Source organism: Podarcis melisellensis, assembly GCF_964234715.1.
Source record: "Podarcis melisellensis genome assembly, chromosome: 5".
NCBI lineage: Eukaryota > Metazoa > Chordata > Lepidosauria > Squamata > Lacertidae > Podarcis > Podarcis melisellensis.
In genome coordinates this window covers 49,207,318-49,229,682 of record NC_138537.1, presented here as the reverse complement: position 1 = coordinate 49,229,682, position 22,365 = coordinate 49,207,318, and the positions used below count along the sequence as shown (strand labels likewise).

The 22,365-nt window shown below is 39.5% G+C and overlaps 1 protein-coding gene across 41 annotated transcripts in view; it reads right to left on the bottom strand.

Moving 5' to 3' along the window:
* TCF7L2 (transcription factor 7 like 2) overlaps window positions 1–22,365 on the bottom strand; it is a 206,636-nt gene that overhangs the window by 4,580 nt on the left and 179,691 nt on the right. For 3 of the 41 annotated variants that reach the window (XM_081912065.1, XM_081912067.1, XM_081912073.1), the window contains 6 exons: window positions 17,729–17,869; window positions 15,239–15,398; window positions 13,632–13,751; window positions 6,383–6,431; window positions 5,801–5,851; window positions 4,601–4,673 (listed from right to left, as the gene is read on the bottom strand). In XM_081912065.1, coding sequence (XP_081768191.1) covers window positions 4,601–4,673; window positions 5,801–5,851; window positions 6,383–6,431; window positions 13,632–13,751; window positions 15,239–15,398; window positions 17,729–17,869 — 594 coding nt within the window. Of the gene's footprint in view, window positions 1–3,064; window positions 3,094–3,886; window positions 3,960–4,596; window positions 4,674–5,800; window positions 5,852–6,382; window positions 6,432–13,631; window positions 13,752–15,238; window positions 15,399–17,728; window positions 17,870–22,365 lie in introns of those variants that run through there. The other 38 variants (XM_081912102.1, XM_081912069.1, XM_081912089.1 and 35 more) reach the window with 33 other exon arrangements.

Genomic DNA, 22,365 nt, shown 5'->3' with positions numbered 1-22,365 from the left:
ATTAACAGAGTGGTGCTAATATTTAGGAGATCCCATTATATGTTCCACATCGGCATGCAAGGTACTATTATCTTGCCTTACAGATCAGCGTTTTCCAAATAGCACACAGAGCTGTACCTGTCAATGCCATGGGGACCTTCTGAATCAGTCGCCATGCTGTTGGTGGGAGGCAGTGGGAGGCTCTGGCAGGCCATGCAGGACAAAGGGTAGAGGAGCATGTGTGTGCATGCATACACTTCATGGATCAATGGATAGGATCTCTAGATGCTAACCCCTCCCACCAAACTCAACTTCACAGATGCACCTCCTTGCGCAAGGATTTGGTCATTACAGACATAGCCTGAAATGGTAAGCCCATAAAGAAGCCAACAAGCTTCAAGATGGGTTCTTGTTCTGAGGTGCTGAAGAAAACTACATGTCTGCATTACCAGTGTTGTCCCTAATAGGATTGGGATCAGTGCCCAAATTCAGTTTCCTCCACCTCCCTGACACCCACTCTTCTTTACAACTAAAGGATTTCCCTACAGCATTGGGCCAAGAAAACCCAGAACATGCGATGGCAAAACTAGCGTTATTACTGAAAGTGGTGTTTTGATTGTTACTGTTTGCTGCCGTTCATTTACAGAAATCACTTCAAAATCAGAATCAGTCTCGTATGGTTCAGGCAAATCAGTTTTATATAAAGGACAAGAGAAACAGATGTTTCTTAGGACGTGTGTGATTAGTGTTGCAACAGGTATAGATTTATAGCTGAGTAAACAGTAGGTCATCAGCATGAGGCTTGTAGAAAACAAGTAGTAAGCCCGGGGTAGTATGTAAAAAAAAAATCAGTGCTGAGAAAAGCTGAATTCTATAATGACTAATAAATACAGACCTATTTTCTTATCCTGAACAATTTATTTTGTGAGTTATGGCAAGGGACAAAGTGCTATGCAAGCCATAAATGTATTTTCCTTCTCTGGTCAACATTTGGAAATTCAAAATGTTGGCAGTGATTTTCCTGACCATAAGGTCCAAGAACTTGATTTTTTAAAAAAAATAATCTTACAACTTTTTAATTCAGCACTCAACAAAAGTTTCTGTGCTTACAAAGAGCAGCCACAGAACTGTGAAATATAAACACAGCACTAATAAGTCATGGAACATGCAAAGTGCTCTCTCTCACTCACTCTCTCTCTTTTTGCACTTTAGACCTAGTGGATTATGGGCAATTTTTTTAGCTCCAAAGCATGTTTAGATTAATTAATTGAATAATTAAGGTGTCCCTGAGCCCAGTGGTAAATGTCTCGTACATATATGCTTTAATATAGTGTAGATGACATACCAGGAAGCAAATACTGGAATTGAAACCCAAAAGCACTTTATTGTTCAGCTAGTTATGATGTCACTGGTAACAGCTATAGAAAACCAAATATCTATCTAAAAGCATTATACCTAATTTAACTGACCTTTAAGGTATTTAACTCTATGTTCTAGACAGTACTGACCTAGGTATGAGACACACATGAAGTGTGGGCCATGATACTTACCTATCCTCACAGGCTAATGCATATTTGGAATATTAAGTACTAATTAATACTAATATTGTCCCAACTGTCCTCATTTTACTCTCAGTAGAGTTTTGCTATCAGAAATCAAAAACTATCTTGGGTTTGTGGGATGCCCTCGCCCAATCACGTCCAGTATTTGCTCTTTTACTGAACTCTGCAATGTATCATCTATCCCCAGAAAAACAAAACACTGGAGTCAAGCAGAAAGAGTGAGGGAGAGAAAGAGAGAAAGTGATGACCTACAGAGTTTCAAGTTAAAGTTTATTGTAACAGTTTGTTTAAAAAAATTGTTTGCAGTGTTAATATGCATGCTCTGTAGCTTCAAGAATGACATTTTAAAGATCCTACCGCAAAGCTTTTAGAACTAAACTGAAATTATGTTAAGCTGAAAATGCTATTTTGTATTAGAGAAAAGAGTTTGTTTCTCTCCATACACAATTCAACGATCATTTGACTGAAAATACTACAGATCATGTAGCAGATCCTCTTTAAATATGACTTGAAAACAGTTAAATGTAGTTTTAAAGCAATAAAATACTGGCTGCAGTAAAAAGGTAATAAAAGAGGCATGCTGGAGACAGGCAGCCAGAGCCAAATCTGATCCTCATAAGACATCCTATCAGGCTCCCTTGATCCCAACCTCCTTCCCATGTACAATTATGCACCTTGGCCACTTTCGACCAAACCAAGAAACATACAAAAATGGTCTTTAATCTCATTTTCCTCCCAGGGCAAAGAGAATTTCAGACCCGTGCACAAACCAAGTCACAGGTGAATATGGCAGTGAGCACCTAAGGTGCCCCAAACGAAGCCTTTGACAAAGTATTTATTACTGTATAGCCTTCAAGACAGATGGCTAGGGATGGCTTTGCTTATGTTGCAGTGACCAGACGTGTGGAGCCAACATTGCTGGCCTCTATCTCAGTTCAAAATAGTTCCTTTACTGATAAGGGATTTAGAGCATAATTCCTACCTTCCACCAGCATTCTAGTTTTGACAAATATAAAAATGGTCGTCTATGTCTCTATGTACTAGAATAACTGCCAGATAAGCTTAGTAGTGTTAAGAGGAATTTCTCTCTCTAAATGAGTTGTCTCATTTTTAAAAAGCTAAACTTGTAATCTGGCTGTTCAAATGTTTCTTGAATTTGTAATTTCCAAAAGGTATTCAATAATCTGCATTGACAATGACCTGTGCTATTTTGCTGCTTCTGTCACACAATCACAGTGCTTACGCATGCATCTGATGGGAAGTTACAGAGTTCAGGTGGAATGCCGTCCTTAAAGGACAATGCATGAACTTTATCTAACAATTAGATGTACAGTACATTTTCAATCCATGTGTATAGCTTGGCATCACAAAACTAACAGAATTGGCATGCATATAATATGAATAACTGCTCTATTGTCTAAAAAAACAGAATGAAGCACATGGTATGGGTGTGAATCAGAGGGAAAGGTGAGGAGGGGGAGCACTACATACAGAAAAGAGTGTGTGTTGGACTGAGATACCTACCATCATAATATTCCAAATTCAAAGACTGCTTGGATCAGAACAGAGAAATAACAAATTTAACCATATTAAGGGGAAAAAAGAATTCAACAAGAGATAGTTTGCTTCCCTTCACCAAGAAACAAGTGCATACTGAATTTATCCTGCAGTAGAACATGGGTTGTTTCAAATGTTTTGGTCTTCGGTGCCATTAAGCTGAACAATGCAGAACAATGTCCTGTAATTTGATTAAAATCCCAAAACAACTTGCCAAGCAAATGTCAACTTAACAAGCCAGAGACAAATGGACTACTGCAAATATTTTTTGCCAGGCACCTTATGAATGTGCCTAATATGAATTTTAGTTGAGCTTTCATAAGCACACAAGATTGATTCAAAAGTATACAGAAGAATTTGTTATATAGACTCCCAATATATTATTAGCTTAGATCCAAGCAGAAATTCTAATTTGTATCCTCTTTCATCACAGTGAAAATACCAGTGCAGCAAATATCCTTTGGAGACTGAGAGCATACACTTATAGACACTTGTACGGATGTCCACTTAACACACTTGTTTGACCAAGAAAATGTTAGTTTCTGCATCTTGGGGATGTGTATACCAACTCCCAGTTCTACTACCAAAAGAGAGGTTATTGGTCAAGAAGAAAAAGAAATTTGCATTGAATTAGCAAAGAATTCTGAAGATCAAAAATTGATTAGCAATCAATGTCGTAGAAGCAAGGAAGGCGAGAAGTGGAAGGGGAGGGGTTAAAAATAAACCACACATTTAATACTAAGATGACAGAATGCTTTTAGTTCCCAAAGGCCTAATGGGTAGTATACCTGCACGGTTTGCACCATAAACTCTGTCGGTCAAGCCCGAACAATGCCCGACACTTCTTTGGAGTATTTGCATCTGTTAGCACAAGGTAAACACAAAAAAATACAACACAATGGTGGATAGAGCTCAGTTGGATGTGAAATCTTAGCTACAGCTAACATTTCTCCCAGTTCATTTGGCAATCTCGCAGACCAAAGGGCAAGAAAGAAAGAGGATCTCCACAAGGCAACACACACTTACAATGCCTAAGCCTGCTGTGCATTCTCTTCACTTAGCCCTGTGTCTTCTCTGCTGAACTCTGCACTGTGGTATCAAAGGATGTTTAGCAATGTGTTTATTTATATATATATATATATATATATATATATATATATATATATATATATGGTATGGAACTTTCCAGAGAGGAGGGTGGGATTGTGTGTGCAAGCCTAGGCTGATGCTGTCTTACAGTGGGAATTTTCCAGCTAGCGGCAGTGTGCAGGTGGGTGGAGGAAACAAAAATGAGGGGGGGCCGGCGGAAGAGAGCGAAATCCTTTAAACAGAAAGAGATGATCATTCACGGCAGCGTCCCACTCCCTTGTGTCTTCTAGATCACAACACAGAGCTACAAAGCAACAAAGCAGGAGGAGAGGGAGGGGAAGGGGGAAGTACCAAATAAACCAGCTGCAAAACCAGCCATAGCAAGTCGGGGTTGGGGGGGAGACTATACACACCTGCAGGGGCCGCACCAGTTATTCTGTTGATCAAGGCCAAAGCGCGCTCGGCATTTCTTAGGAGCGCTCAGGTCTGAATGAGGTCAAGAAAGAAGCGAGCAGGAAAAGAGAAAGAAAGAGAGAAAGAGAGAGAGAGAGAGAGAGAGAGAGAAAAGGAGAATAAAAAAATAAAAAATAAAAATAAGAAAAATAAATAAAAATAAAAGGAAATAAAATCAATGACCTCATTATTAACTGCAAAATATCAACTTTTGATTGTTTTATTTTCTTTAAATAGTGATTGTCACATCTATCAAACTTTTAAAATTAGCTGTTGCAATTAAAGCTGCAGTATCCCTTTGGAAAGGACTGTTAATAATAATAATAATAATAATAATAATAGGAAGAATTGCAATTGATTCAAGAGGCATTGGAGGCACAACCCGTCTACTGTTTCTGCACAAGCCCCAGGAAATGCAGCGGGTTTGTGAAGAACACTATTTGGTGGATTTCTCTTTTGATATAAAAATATTTATTTTTATAGGGGAAAAAGGTGTGTGGAGGGGAGACAAGGAACTTAGTATAGAAATAGCTAACATGCTTTCTTCTTGGGGGGGGGGATAATGCAGCTTTGGGAATAAACATTCAATTTGTATTTTTTTAAAAAATAATTTAAAAAAGAAAAAAAGAAATGGCTCAGAATAAGCAGATAGCAAAATGGATATGTTAGTTTCAGCCAGAAATAAAATGATCAGAAGCATGGAAGCAAGTGGTATGCAGGTAAAGCAGGTGAATAGCAATGGATATGTTTGAGTAGAAAGGCATATGTCTATATATATATATCTCTATACAGATATATATATCGCATGCAGGCATGAGAAGACTTAGTGGGTGCCGCATAAAATGCCATTAGATTAAGGAGGTTCATTATTAAGCTTTTTATATCAGTCTCTTTAAAGAAATACTGCATATTCAATTTGCACAGTTAGTACAAATGAGTTATTTTTACTGCATTACTGTTTAATAGCAACTGTAATGAATAACAAATCAGAAAGAAAGAAAAAAAACCTAACCATAGCACATATATATATACGCTACAAACGTGTGAATGATAAGTTTATTTTTAATGTCAGTGTTTAAATGTTAATAAAATCTAAAATGGCAGGATAAAAAAAGAGCAATTTACAAACTATTTTAAATGGCTGAAAATGACATTAGCACCTGTAATCGGAGGAAGTGAAAGGCAAGGATTTAGGAAACATTCGCTGTGTTCTGAAAAAAAAGAACAAATTATACAAAGGCTTCAAAGAAAAAAATTAATCAGGGCTTTTTCAAAATTGACTATGAGATTGCCTATGCAGTATTTCTAATTTTCTAGAAAGAATGGCAAACCTCCTTAATTTTAAAAAAAAATGGCTGCAATTTACCACTGTAAAGGCATGCATCAGTTCACACAGAAACAGCCCAGATTAATACCAAACTCTCTCTCACGCACACCTTTGGTAATAATGGCACAGGCATTAACAAACTATGGCTCTACAGTGAGTAGCTCTGCAGTTATTAAGGACAAACATAACTACCATTATAATATGCTATTCATGCATTTACGTGGCTACTAGTTTTAAAAGGCGAGCAATAAGAATTTAACTGTACTTAAAATCCAACAGGAAAAAGCTGGATGTAGTAATGGCCCTGTGGCAAGAAGGTTGGGAGATTTCAAACTTTCTTCTTATGCACAGTATTAGTAACTTATGGCCTTCATTGTTCCACTAAGGAATACATAAAACATTCCATGTTACTTACCATTGGTCTCTCCTGGCTGTTTGTCCCTTTTCCTTTTCTTCTTTTTGCCCTGAATGAAACACAAATACATGAAAGGGTTGTTACAGAACCTACTTTCAAAAAGAGGCAAGAGGAAAGAAATGTTCTGCAAAGCTTGCTAGAATTGTACATATTTGAAAACATTTCAATGTGTGTGGCAACACAACGCTTTTCAGCATCTCAAATTGCCCACTTTCTACTTAACATTTCATTCTAGTCATAGCGACACTTCAGAACTCCTAAGAGTATAACTTACACCATGTACAAAGAGCAGCACATAAATGTATGATAAAATAAATCAGTCGCCAAATGCGTGTTTGGGTTAAAGGTGGGTCTTGGATCTGAAGCGATGAAGACTACTGATATAGACTACTATTGGATAAAATCAAGTCAGAGCATTTAATGTCAACACTTCCCATAAAGAATCCAAAACTGGCCAGCAATCAAGACTCTGTTTGTGTTACATAAATTACCATTACATACTTCTGCTCTTCATCCAGTCAGAACAAATGGGACTGGGGATGGGTGGGAAAACATTGTACCCAAAATATGCTCTACAATGTCTAACAAAATCTCATGAACAAATAAAGTTAAAAATGGATTGCAAACTTGCATTCAGCAGGAAACCTTTTCCTGTCAACAGTTTTAATTATTTACTTGTGTTTTTATCTTGTATTTTATTTTGTAAACCACCCTGAGATCTTATGATGAAGGGGGGTATATAAATTTAAACAAACAAACAAACAAAGACGTAAGTATTAGAAATAAGGCTCAACTTCCCCATGAATCTTAAGGAAGCATCATTCTTATTTTTAATACGCTAAGAAATGAAAAGAATAGCAGTCCTATTCAGGTATTATACCAGTAAGGAAATTAAAACACCTGAGAAGGAAGATGGGGGTGAACATGCTGGGCTCGATCCCATCACTGTTGCCATTGCCCCTCACAAGCTGAGCTGCAACGGTCTGCAGGGAGGTTTTCCCCCACTTGGCTAGGATTCCTACATGATGCAGAGCTCACTTTTATGACAAGCAGAAGCCAGTTCCCTGCTGCAATTAGTCATGGAGAGCAACCTTGTGGGTGTATGTGAAGTAAAGCTAGCATGCTCACACCCATCTGCCCTGCCACTTTCCCTCATTAGTGTAAGGCCTGAATAGGGCTCGTGTCTATGTTCAGTAAATTTGCTTTCCCTACAACAGAACTGGCAATGCTGAGCAAACATTAAAAGGCTGCTCAGTCTCACCTTGCTTTATTGGCTCTGCATAGTGTGGTTAGCCTGGTGGTTACTTGCATGTTCTGCTTCTAATAAGGAGATATTAATGGAAATTCACAAGGGAGTAACAGAGACTAGATCTCTGTTCATCAGCGGGTAAACTGAAAGCATGCTCTCGGAACGAGAAAGCTTTGGGCTTAGTGAAGATTTGGCTACAACCCTAAGGTAGGTGGGCGAGAGGCTTTCCTAGATCTGTGATGTCTTCTCTTCAATAGCTTGGTCTAGTTCCCACTTCAGCGATTCATTTTGGGTTTCAACTCAGCATGTCCACTATGATGTTTATGTTCCCTGGAATGTACCAGTAAGAAGAGGAGATGTGAACGTTCCTTTTGAAAATGTAGCTCATGCAGGTCTCCAGGCATAAGGTCTTTGAACTTGTTCCTCCTTGCTCATTCTGGTTGTAAACTGCTACCCTGCCGATTTGGATGTGACAAATAAAGTCTTGTTCAGGTGAACTTTTGCTGATGGAAGGCTGTGTCTGTGCTTGCTTGTTTTGTTCAGATTTAATGCACCTGCTGGGAATTTTGTGGCACTACTACAGAAACGGAGTAATTACCCAACTTAAGCCTCAACTTAATCTCTACCACATATAAGGTGATTTGCAGACTGGAACTAGAATCTCAGCTATATAGTACTACCATACTCAAAATCCACAAAGATTAATGTTTCATAGCCTTTCCATAAATAATTCCACAGAGGGGACCAAAACAACTCAGACATTTCAATGGTGTACTGCATAACTAAGGATCAAAAATACGCAATATTATTGAAACAGTTTTAAATTTATGGTATAAAATATATTTTATTTTACCAACAAAAGCGACAAGGATAGTGAACTAGTAAACATCTTTCATGGAGAGTTTATTATTTTGCATGAAAAGGACTGGAGCAAAACAGGTAGAACTGAATTAATCCTTCTAGAGGAAGAGGTGGGAAATTCAATTCCCCCTCCCCACATAAAAGTCAAGCAATTATAAGTTTCTACTTGACCAACTTCCTTTACCATCAGATAACAAGATAGCTTGTTGAAAAGTAAATTCCTATCATTTAATCTGACACTGTAATAAGTATTTTAGAAAAAACTATTCTCCCCTTCGAAAGTAATCCATCAAAAATACCTGACAAGTGCATCTTTTCACTTCAGATAGTTTGGTGGACTTTTCAAACCAAGCTAGAAAATCTGTGTTAATATAGATGAACTTGACAAAGGCCCTTCCATATTTCCTCAAAAACAAGTTTCTGAACCCAGTACATAATATTAAATAAGTGGCAATGTTGTGGGAAGAGAAACAGTATAAAGATGTTTTGTTTCTATTAGAATCCTTGCATTCTGGAAGAGATGTGTACTTTTCACTATAGAATATGCAACGTTCACAAGCTCCTACACATGATGTCTAACAGCTATAATTAGGTGGACTGGCAAACCTCTTTTTGTTTACTGAGCCACCATATAGACATTTCCAGTGCCTAAGGAAAGGATAGGGAATGTGTGGCTCTCTACATATTGTCAATCCAAGCCTGTATTGGCTCATAGTCAGGGATGATGGGCGCTGCAAACCAACAGCATGTGATGGGCCAGAGGTTCTTCATCACTGGTGTTAATAATAATTAAATTTATACATTGCCCCTCACCCGAGCATCACAGGGAGTTTTATAATATAAAAACACATAATCTAATATTAGTAAATGTGACACAGACAGCATGGGAACATATGATATCATGTTCTATGGTATCTTGAAAATGAATGGAAAATATGTAGCTGTCTCTCAAAACTGCTACATTTTACGGTATTCAAAAGCATTGTCTTACTGGATCGGCCCAATATCTACCTACATGTAATATTCATTCCCCAATAACAGACAGTTGGATGCTTCTAGGTGGCTTAAAACCAAGAAACTCTGTTCCACTGCTAGTCCCCAGAGTTTGGTCACCAGAGACCTAGAGCCTCTGAAGATGGAGATGCTATGACATGGCTAATAGCCATTGACTAATTATTGCTTAATTAAAATCAATCTAAGCTAAGAGACATTATATCTCGCCATAATAAATGTTAATAAGGCATTGCATGTTTAAGTGCTTCCTTTTTGACTTCTAAACCTTACACTGCTAAGCTCTACTCTATTGTTCTCCCTCATCATTCACTTGATAAAAATAAATAGCTTAATAAATCCTTATTATATCCCTCCTTAGTTTTGTATTTTCCAAACTAATAATCCCCAAAGACTGTTGCTCTTTCAGCAACCTGGCATACTCTTTGAGAGAGAGGACCAGAAATGTACACAGTATTCAGAGTGATCATACTTTTATTTGATAATTTCAGTCCTTCTTTAGTATTTCCTAACACTGAATTTTTATTTTTCGCTGATGAAACAGGTACTTTTAGTGAGCTCTCCACTCTGAACCCATAGCTCTCTAGGTATTTTTGTGATTTTTGTAAGTAGCTTTAGTAATAATAATAATAATATTTTATTTATATCCCGCCCTCCCCAGCTGAAGCCGGGCTCAGAGCGGCTAATCTTTCTACTCTGTTGTTTTACTGCTTTATTTGTTTATTTAACCTTATACCTTTTAATTTAAAATTTCAAGTAACTATAGCTAGGCCATCTTCAGGTGATGTCACAGTGAACTGATGCTTCTATGTGTGTGTGGCATATGAAACCGCTACAATTTCCATAGTGGTACAAGCTCAAAAACCTTAGACCTCTGATATATACGCATCCTGCAGAGATGCGCCAGCTCCCACAAACAAGAAAATTTATATAAGCATAGATTAGATGTGAGCTGGTGGTGAGACCTTAGGTGATCTAAGTGATCTTGGGTAGGGCCATTGTCACGTGTGAGCCAGCTGTCAATTTATTAGTACTGTACATTTGTGTCTTGCTCATCAAAATAAATTTTTGTAGTCCCATGGAGACTGAATAGCAAGGGTATTGTAAACTGAATCCATCCATCCTGGGACTGAAATTGAACTTCTGAGATTATTTTTAAAATGAAAATTCATGCTTTTGTATAACAACTTTTAATCTGTCTTCAGGGAGTGGTTTTTAAAAAATATTTTTCAAGTATACAAAATTCTTATCCTGGTTGACATGCTGCTTAAATAAAAATAAAAATATGAACCCTAAATTTAATACTTAAATTTTGACCGGACACTTGGAACCAAGGACTTAGCGTCTGATATTTAATTTTGCTTGAAGTTGTGAAAAAATTAAGATATGTGCACAGAGGCCTCCAAAACTTCATTATGTATGGCAGACACTATCATGTGTGTGAGACATAAATACAAGATGAAAAGGACACAGAGGGTCATCTAGTCACTACATACAGTGCAGTCCTCATTTCCTTTCTATATCTGTAGAAAGACTGTTGTCCAAAGAAAGCACGTGGAAGAGGATAGACTCCAAGAATTCTGAGTGTTATGCAGAAAAAAGTAAAACCCTTGTAGATCATGTGCTTGTGTGATCCAAAGCTATTGAGTTCTCCTACTGTAGTAAGGTTCCCCCTGAAGGTCAGGTGGGGATAGAGCCTCAAGCTGCTGGGGACGTATCAGCTTTCTTATCCTGTCCTTTTTAGCTTGAGAAGAAAGGGATTTTCAGTGCTCACACGCTGAGGACAAATGTAAAGGTCCTAAACATTTAAGACACAGTACATGCCCATCTGTCAGTGACACAGTCACTAAAGCAGAGGAAATGTTTCCTGGAAATCTTTCAAGCATTACGGCACATCCCAGCGCTACTCCCCCAGGAACTCCCAAGAGGAATCAGACTGCAGAGTACCAGGAATGAATCGGCCCTGTGGTCTGACAGCTTCATTCCACTCCATTCATGGCACAAAATGTGGGCTATGAATTTGGTGGTGGCAAAAATGGTCGGAGACAGCTTCTGGGTTGTAAGGGAAATCACCTCAAAAGAGGGTATACAGATACTCTCTTATGCATGTGAAGAAATAAGAACTAGGGAAGGATTATGTGAGGATTTTGATACCACAGATGTTGATTATAAGTTTTAAACAACACTTCATCTTTAGGTGGCAAAATACTAAACTAAGATGCTGTCTTTATTTCTCTCAATAAATGGAATTAATAAAATGTTGCTTGGTAGCATATTAATGTGCCTCTCCTCTCCATGTAAGGCTATATAGGCTTATGCATGCAAATATGTGCAGCAGCATAAGAACATACGTTACCTAATTTACAGAAGAACAAATTCCTGCCTTTGCAAAACAAAACAAAACTAACGCACGCACACACTTAGTCCTATGCACACTTAGATCTAAGACTCACTGAGTTCTATGGAGCTTACTCCCAGGAAAGTGTGCATAGGACTGCAGTCTAAAGAAATAATCAAGACAGCAGATTCAACAAAACTGTATAAGTATAATGCATATCAGAGTGTCTGCAATAAGAGAGGTAAGATTGGCAGGAACAATACAAGGACCAGAGGCAAAGGAGGTCAGGGATCCTGTACCTATTATACCTGTATGAAGAAATAATTTCATGTTCCTTCTCATGTTAAGGTGAAACCTCTCCAATATAACTCTTAAATCTACAGGATCTGGTCATCCTACCAGATATAAAGCACACCCTTCTCAATTATAGGCCTTTGTAGAACCAGCTGCTCAGGAGGTCTGTCAAAGCCTACTTGTAGTAACCTTTCCATAGTGCTTGCAAGACTTGGTTTAAACATCTGTTTGGTAGGGTCTAATATGTTAGGGCTGTGTATTTTATGTCATCTTGTATATTATTCTAATTCTGCGAAACAGCTCAAAAGTATCTGTGGCAAAAGCAGAGGAGCAATGTTTTTAAATGAAATAAATTGATTACCCCCCTTCCACTTGTGATCTTGCAATAATGTCTTGATACTGATGACATCTGGCCTCTATTTAAATTTTCCCTTACATGATTGGTGCATTTCAGTGATTGATTAATTAATTAATTAATTATGTCTGGGAAGCTTTAGAGATTTTACCAATTTCTATTAGGTACAATCTGTAAACTTGGAAATACTTATCCGTGAGCTATTACTTCCTTCTAAATGTACATGCTATGCTTATTTCCTGCCTATGGGATTTTGGTTGCAATTCAGCCATAGCTGTGACCAAACAGTCATGCGTATTAATTGGTAGATTTATGCAGGTTTGCATCCCCTTCAAATCTAAAGATGAAGCCAGCCACTCCATCAGGGTTTGAATGAACATTTTAGTGTCCAATGCTCATTCACAATGCATCTGCATTGCCAGCACAAAGGAAGGTTTGTCATGCATGCAAAAGGCAGCTTCCATGCACATCTCTCTCTTGTTAAATCGAGACACTGATCTCTGAAAGCAAGCAGCCACAGTTAGAATAACTCAATAGAAGAAAGTGTGGCAAATGAGAATTGCACAGGAATAGTTCACCAATAGCTAGCACCAAGATGTTTGGTAAAGACATCATGAATTGAAAGCATTTATGAAAAAATTGTGACCACGACAGACAACAGTACAATAATATAAAAAAGTAGAGGGTGGAATAATTTATTTAGCCCCACTTGAGAGCAAGACCTCCAACAAGTCTTTGCCAGTCCTTCTCTGAAGCTAGGGTAAGCCATTCTTCCACTTTCCACTATACTCTCACACAGGTATGCAACAAGGCACTAATTTGGGGGGTAAGGGAAGGAGATGAGGGTGATAATAGAGAGGGAGCTCTTTCTTGTTTTATTATTTTCTTTTTTTGGAAACTGCACAAAAGCTGGTGCCCTGATGGAAGACACATGGCCAGATTTCCCCGCCCCCCCTCAGAGCTCTACTGACACACCTCAGTTGAATGGGTGCCAATTGTATCCAAATGGGTTGGCGACAAAACCAAAACATCCGCTAGAATTACTGGATTGGTAGTGCTTGTCTTCCGTGTGTGGGTGTACTTCAGCAGATTACAGCAGTACTTGTCTACAAGCTCTACTACTGAAAAAAATTCCACCTACATAGCCACCTACATAGTTATCCCGTGCGGACCAGCCGGGGTAAAGCTGCATGTGGAGCTGTCGTTCCTTTCTGGCTAGTTCATAATATTTAGCTTGTTCTTCTCTGGATAATGCATGCCACTGCAGAGAGAAAGAAAACAAAACCACAAGCGCAACAGAACGTCAGTAATACAGTGTGTGTACAATGTGCATTCACATTCAAACTTTGGAAAATGACAGCCAATTAAAGCATATCAACTGATGCAGACTATTCATTTATTTATTATTAAGAACTCTGTTTTATCCAGGTTAGTTTAAGCTGGGTTATACCGATGGAGCCTTTCACTTTTGAAAACGGAATAGTGTAATTCTTCAAGGACTTTTACCAGTGGTAGATGGTGCCCATTGGAAGACCAACAGTAGTAGAAGCAGGAGCCAATGACAGGCAGAATCAACTAATTCCAGCTTTGTCGCCAACATCCTCTTTGCTGTGTTGTGAAAGGGCAGCACTGAGACTAAGGAGGAGGAAAATGACCGGTGGTGCCATCCCAGGAATGGTTGTAAGTAAGAAGGCAGGCAGGTGAGGTCTTGATGGGACAGAGCCCCACTCACCCTGATGGACCAGCCGCCAACAGCTATTCCCCTTTAACCAGCATTCATTTGAACAAGACATGCAAGAAATGCCCATAAAGTAGACCACACTTTAAATTTGCCTCTCCCTTCCCCACTTGTTACAATTTGTCACTCTGGTAAGCCAGCCTTCTCCACATAATAATAATGACATACATTAATCAAACACCTATTTTTAATGCCTGTAAGGCAGGCCTGCACAATGTGTGACAGAACAAGTAAAATAGAACCTACAAGCTGTAGCTTGCTGGGAAGTCAATAAATCTTGAATTTGCTACCTGTCTTCAGAACTATGCTTTGCCACAAGTTGCGAAGGCCTGCTTTAAGATACCTTCCATATGTAAGAAGTTTATTTTTACTATTATTTTTCTGCTACCAGTTACATAAATTACTATAGCTTCACATGGGACTCGTGAACAGAGGCCTACAGTTCATACAACATCCAGACTTAAGGTTCCTACAACCAGAGAATGGAGAATCAAGCTTCAAGTAAAAGCTTCTACAGCTTTCTAAGTACAGAGTTCTTTACTAATAGGCTACAGTGGTGTGTTTAGAGATAGCTTACAGAGAGAAGTAAGAATGCTGGGGTTCCTAAGACATGTCTCAGAATTAAGGGGCAGAGCAACCAAGGTATGGTGATGCCCAAGCACTGATGGAGAGGTGGATGGGGTTGAAAAGGCATCAAAGCGGGGTCATATCTACAGAAAAAGAAATGCATCTGCTGGATAAAAGTAAGTAGCATATGATTATGCTGTGCAGGTGCACATGCATTTGGTGAAAATGTAACTTTATTTCCTTGTCTGTGTAAGTAGAATGCAAGGAAGTTTCAAAGCACAAGTATTCAACCAGAAAGCTCGAAAGTTCCACTGGGCAGCCAAATGCCATAATCACACTTAAAATAACATTGTGGATTGTGCCCTTTCATTTCAGACATGTATCACACTCTCATTCTATCCCACATGCAAACTTGCATATACATATCCTGACTAGTTACCTACCCTTCGACCAAGGATTTGATTGATGGCTGCACTCTCTTTCAATGTGCATTCTGCTACAACTTTTGCTCTCATTTCCTTCATATACAACATAAATGCATTAAGAGGTTTCTTTATGTGTGGCTTCTTTTTCTCCTCTTCTTTTTTGGAGTCCTGATGTTTTCTGGATGGTTGACAAGAACAGACAGAAGGAGCTTGTACAACATTGTCAAAATTCTTCTATGCACTTACCCCAATCTTTGCCTCCATCATTAAAACCACATTGAGGGGAGCAAAGAAAAACTCAGAAACCCGGAAACTAGCTGTAAAGCATCATACCAGCAGCCATGTATGGGAGAGAGCTGCCCTTGGTGCACATCCAATATAGTATTAAAACTTCGATAGATAATATGGCTTCATGAGATTACAGTACACTACTCCATGTATTTTTTTTACATCAGGAAAATTTATTTACTCAGATTTTTAACCTTTTGCCATATCTACATGGGCAAACCCAGGGTTCTGTGCTCCAAAATATACATAGCCATCAGTTTTGAGTACCTGACTCTGAAGCAAATATGAGCTTTGAGGTGAACTATCATAAGATGCAGAGGTAGCAAGGAGCCATTTTACTGCCCTCACAGTAAAGGGATCCTCCCCGCTGCCCAGGATATTTATAAACACTTCCAACACTTTTCTTCTCTTCCCCACCTGTAACTTCTCCTGTGGATCATCAAGTAACACAGGCATCTAATAATTTACACAGTGAACATGTGAAGAAGCTGACTTATAGTGAACCTGACCATTGGTCTAACTAGCCCAGTATTGGCAGCAGCTTTCCAAAGTCTCCAGCAGACAGGTCTTCTGAAATCTAATCAGCTACTGGAGATGCCAGAGAGTGGACCTGGGGCATAAAGTAGATGTTACTCTGCTGGGTTATAACCACTCTCCCCAAGGCAGTAGACAGCCTTCAAACCCCAGGTCTTAATTTTCTTGCCTAGCAATAGGTGCTGAGATATGAAGCAATTAGGGTAGAGGATGACGAAGAGACAGGTATCCAAACTGTTGGAGAATGGGAAATCAAAGCCTGTGCAAGTGAACCTGCTCATGAGAATGCAAGAAGAGCCTTCCAAGATCAGAACAATGCTGTACATCTGGTTTCCAGCAGTAGCCAGCCAGGTGCCAAGCAGTGTGTGAAGGTGATAGCCCCTTCCTGATGCTTATCCCCACTATGGGGCTCTGAAATGTGTTTGCTTTTCTAAAACCAATTGAGCCAATTGTGATGACTCTGAACACAATGTCTGGGCGGATGAAAAATTGGGCCCCAGGTTAATCATTCAAAATGCTTATTTGGTTAATAATGATCTTGGCCAATAAAATTACAGCCCCTATTTGTGCTCGCTTTGGCAGCGCATATACTAAATTATGGCCCTTATTTAATAAACAGCATATGGATGTGCAAAATATCTGTGGGGCAAAACTTCTCTCCAAGTCTTACTAGAAACAACATGGGATCACATACACTGGGTTTAGCCAGAATTGTTGGCAATTGCTTTGGAAACATATAACTGAAGTTATTTCAGAAGCTGCATACTTTGCTATAAGGTAAAGGTAAAGGGACCCCTGACAATTAAGTCCAGTTGTGAACGGCTCTGGAGTTGCAATGCTCATCTCGCTTTAAAGGCCGAGGGAGCCGGCGTTTGTCCGCTTTCTCAGACAGTTTTTCCGGGTCATGTGGCCAGCATGACTAAGCTGCTTCTGGCGGAACCAGAGCAGCGCACGGAAATGCCGTTTACCTTCCCGCCAGAGCGGTACCTATTTATCTGCTTGCACTGGCGTGCTTTCGAACTGCTAGGTTGGCAGGAGCAGGGACCGAACAACAGGAGTTCACCCCGTCATGGGGATTCGAACTGCCGAGCTCTCAATAGGCAAGCCCACTGTTTAACCCACAGTGCCACCCACATCCCTGTGCCACCCACGTCCCATAAATACTTTGCTATTAGCAACCCATAAATAAAAAGATAAGGAATTCCTGAGTGCTTCAAATACACACATTTCTTCACTATCTTGACTCGTTCAAAAACCATAGACTTCATATATATCTATACAGGCACTCTCCAAATGAAGGAAAGGGGCTTGGGATTTTCTCAGGTCTGGGGTGGGCAGGCTCATGTCTCTTTGACATCAACTCATCCTAAACAACTCGAAGGCTAATGAAAGTTAAGAGATTGTAATCACAGTCTAGGTGCTTGTATATCGCAGCACACCCATCCCATAGGAAAAGGGCTGTTGTTTAGTGATAGAGGTGTATGCTTTGCTTGTAGAAGGTAGTACAATACTTTCCTGGGTGAAACCCTGGAAAACTATTGCCAATATGTGTAATATTGAGCTTGCATGCTCCAATGGTCTTTACTTTGTTTGTCATAAGGCAGCTACCAATATTCCACACTTTCTACAATAAGCAAATTAAATAAAAGTTTGTAAAATAGATTTGAATATTAAAAAAATACTTACGAGCTGTGGAGTGAGCCGACATCATTCTGGGAAGATTCCTGTTTGACTGTTGGGGTGACTATGGCCGGATGAGGGATCCCAGTCGTATGTAAACTATGATGTGGAGGGACCATGTGTGGAGGGAACCTAGAGGAGAGAAAGCTGTGTAAATCGTCAGAATAAAAATGAATGAATGGGGAGGGGTGTGTACACGCATATAATAAAAGGCATATAAAAAACAAACAAACTCTAGACAAGCATATATGAAAACTGGCAGCAACAATAAATGATACTTTAAACATCATAATTCTTCTACTTTCATGAACACAAATAACAACTTTTTAAATAATAATAATAATAGTAACAATAACTACAACAACAATAACAGTTCAGTTCAGTTCAGTTCATGGTTAAAAAAAATTAGAAATTTGACCACTCCTTCTTCATTGTAAAGTGCAGGTCCTACTCATATAAAATTATGGGGAAACAGCCTCTGGGGAGTTGAACTTTTAATATGAACCTCAAATCAGGCTGAGGATTACAAAATGGCTCTTTATTTCATTGCTATAAATAGCAAGTGTTTGTGGAACCTCGATTTACATGCAATTCTTCACCTTATTAGCTATAGTCTCTTAAAATGGAGCGTAAGAAAATTTGGGTTTTTTGTTTTTTTTAATCATTGTCTTATAACTCCATAGCACAGGAAATCAAATTTGAAATTGACTTGAGATTTAAAAGCAGGGACTTCTTAAAGAGGGAAAACAGGAAACATTTGAAAGGAAAATGGGAGATGTGAGTGATAAGATCCAAATGTACAGTCATATAAATATTGAATCATGTACTGGTGTTGTACCTATGTTCCTATAGCCATCTTTCACTAAACAAGAATCAATAAATATGCTTTCTAGTGGCAAAACAATACACTGATTAATGAATGGTGTTCAAGTGTACTCAAGTAAGTAGCAGCAACATTAAAGTTGACTAGGCTATTTCCCTTCAATCCTAAAACGCTACTCTAGAAGGGGTGTGTATGTGTGTGCTGAACCAAAAAGAGATGGGAGAAGAGTCCTTCACCTCAACCCACATGCAAAATTGCACGGGTGCCTCTCATCTTTTTGTCATTCTTTGCCATATTCTAATCTAGCATAACCAAGCTACAGACAACAACAATGGCATATGCCAGTGCCAGAAGCAGCTCAGTAGGTGAGGCCAAGCAGATCACCTGTGCTAGCTTCCCAACAGGTGGGCCGCTATTGGCACTGGAGAAGTCTGCTTGATGCAAATGCAGCAGCAGAGCCAATCTGAAGATCCTGGCTGGTTGCCCTTCACCAACCTCCCCACCACCTCATTCCTGCTGCTCCCAGGAGCAACACACTCAACCACCAGCCAGGAAGCTAGTATAGTGGCTCCATCCCACCTCGCAAGCTGTTCCTGGGAAGGAATAAAGCTTTACAGATATTGGTAGGGTTGTGTCATGTTGGCCTCCACTTAGTTAAATAGGACTAGGTATGAAGGTTGCAGTCTTGTGACCAGTGTGTGGAGTGTCTGGGTATCAGGTGGAGGTATAATACCGGCTCCTGCCCTAGACACGGCTCCCACTGACTTCCACTGGCTCCAGAGTGTAGTGTCACTTTGCCTCTCCTGGTGACCCCAGGGCATGGATGCCTTAAACACTTCAAAGCCTTTCATTCCTGGCATGGATATACTCATCACCAACTCACTTCCTTCCCTTATTCATGTTGGATTCAGCACTTGGGACAGGTGTAGCATCAAATGAGAAGAGAAGGGGTTAGAAGGGGGTGAAGCAATGAGAATGGGAAAGAAAAGAGACTTGCTACTCCTCAATATTACCAACCCTAGCCTTCAAATTGGTAGGCTGTTATCACATTCTAATTATGGAAACTGTTTTCACCCAAATTGGGATATGCATACAGTTGGTCTTCTAGCCCTTAGCTGATTGTTTTCCTTGTATGGGAAGGGAAAAGCAGAGTGACATAATATAGGGGGCACAGAGAAGATGGGAATGGTCAATGTCCATTCTGTTCCTCCGTTCCCCAAAAGAATTTCTTAGGTGGGAAAGCTTGGGTTTCTGCTAGAACAATGTAACCTTCCCACATGTCCCCTAAATATGTTCTGGGTTCCACCCTCCCAAGCCTCCAGAGCAGATTTAGGGGCCATGCAGAGAAAGGACAGGGAGGGGAAGTTCTATTTAACAGCCAGAAGTGCTTATAAACAGGAGCAGAGAGGTGTTTTCATTTCCAAGATAAGTTTGCAAATCATTATTGAGAATGACTATGGAGGCGGAACTAAGAATTGTGGCAGGGACAAGGAAAGTAGATATTGTATTAACTTTGGTTTGGTTTTGTGATAGAAGAAGAGAAGACAAGGTGAGAAACCAGGTGTACTACACTACAAAAGGGGCTGGGTTGACTTGTCAAAATGTCATTTTTCAGCACCAGTTTGTACATTGTTTTTTGATGTAGTGAAGCAACAACAGTCTATCATAATTTCATATGGAGAAGAATTTGTGTGAAGGAGTTTCTTCCCATGGGAAAAGAATGGGAAACTTCCTGCATCACAGAGATAATATGAGAACCATATTTTCCCCCCAAATGAAGATTTTTAAGGTATGTCATATTCTTCACTTTGCCATGGAAAAGGTTGCGGCAAAGCTACTGCATACAATCGTAAACCTTGTTACAAAACAACACAATAAACAACCTATGGAACACCAGTTGGAAATCTCATTATTATTCTACTTTAACTAACATTTAATTTCTGGAGGTTGGGACGGAAGGTAAATAAAATTGAGGGTATGCCAAAGAAAGAGCAGGGAACTTAAAAAAGAAATACCAAGCAGTAAAGAAGATACTACTTCTGGTATCTGAGAAAACAGACTCCACCATACAAAAGCTCAGAGTGGTAGTCAACTAAGTTTTACTCAGAGTAGACCTATTAAGATCAATGACCAAACTTGACCATGCTTATTAATTTCAATGGGTATACTGTGAATAAAACATAATAGAATATTACCCTCAAATTTGTTTGTATTTTTTTTAAAAAAACAACTGCATGGGATTTCTGATTATAACTACAAAGGTACTTATCCAGACTCAAACTTTATGTTCAGCTGTAAAATACGTGGTCACAGAATCATAGAATCGAAAGAGACCACAAGGGTAATCTAGTCCAAATGCCTGCAATGTAAGCCATAAAAGTTTGCTACGCCTTTGGGGTGTAGCAGGGCATAAAAGAAGTGGGCAAAGTTATATGTTCAACAGTAAAGGTAAAGGGACCCCTGACCATTAGGTTCAGTCGTGACCGACTCTGGGGTTGCGGCACTCATCTCGCTTTATTGGCCGAGGGAGCCAGCGTACAGCTTCCAGGTCATGTGGCCAGCATGACTAAGCCGCTTCTGGCGAACCAGAGGAGCACACGGAAACGCCGTTTACCTTCCCGCTGGAGCGGTACCTATTTATCTACTTGCACTTTGATGTGCTTTCGAACTGCTAGGTTGGCAGGAGCAGGGACCGAGCAATGGGAGCTCACCCCGTTGCGGGGATTCGAACTGCCGACCTTCTGATCGGCAAGTCCTAGACTCTTTGGTTTAACCCACAGCACCACCCGCGTCCAACAGTAGAGAGGTGTAAAATATGAGTTGATGCCCAATTTCAGAATTTGATAGAGAGCTGTAATGTGTGTGAGAGAGGGGGGGCAGGGAGGGTGAGAGAGAAGATAGCAATCTACTTTAGTGCTTAATTCTGGGTCTGTGTGAAGGGGGGGGAATCTATAATCTTTTTATATTATTATTATTATTAAATAAATAAATATAATTAAATATTAAATCAAACCACCTATGCAATACAATGGGGCATGATTATAAAAGGCACATGTCCTGCACTCATGCATGTCAAGAGAGGACAAGCATAAACGTATGAATGTGGTGCATGTTCAATTACACAGAACATATTTAGCAATGTAAAAAACTGCATGTCAGCAAAAATGCTTAATCACACTATTCATCACACAGTAGGTCTTAAAGTTGAAATTTTCACATATGAAATAAAAGCACACATTGTACATTTTAATGTGTTTTGTCCGTTAAACAGAGAACATGTTTCATTGTGCACACACATGCCATGTGCATGCACATGTGGATTATTTTTTAAACGCTACCCCCCTTTTTCTGCGTGTTTGTTTGCATAGCGTGCTATCACATATAAAGGACACACACCCTTCTTTGACTGAGAAATTCCTTTCCGCAGACAAGTATTCTATGAATTGCAATAAACACCCTAAAAAATTCTAAGCAGCTCATTATATACCCCTGTCTGCTTTTATGGCTCCAAGCCAGAATATAATGATGAGCCGTAACTTGTTAAGGACAACTAATTTTTTGTTCCTGGCTGTCTCAGGGGCTTCTCTCTTACTCACTCTCACTTTACTTCACTGTTGACATGTTTCTGTTAACTGGATGTCATCTGCCTGCCTTGATTTTATGCACAAGCAGTGGGATGCATTTTTTCGTGCAACAATTCTGCTTTGAGTTGCATTAGATTTGTCATTATTCCCTCATTTTCCCCTTGCACTTGTAACATTTCATCTATTCCTGCCTCTCCCCCCCTTTTTTCCCTCCTTTTTTTGAGCCACGGTGCACC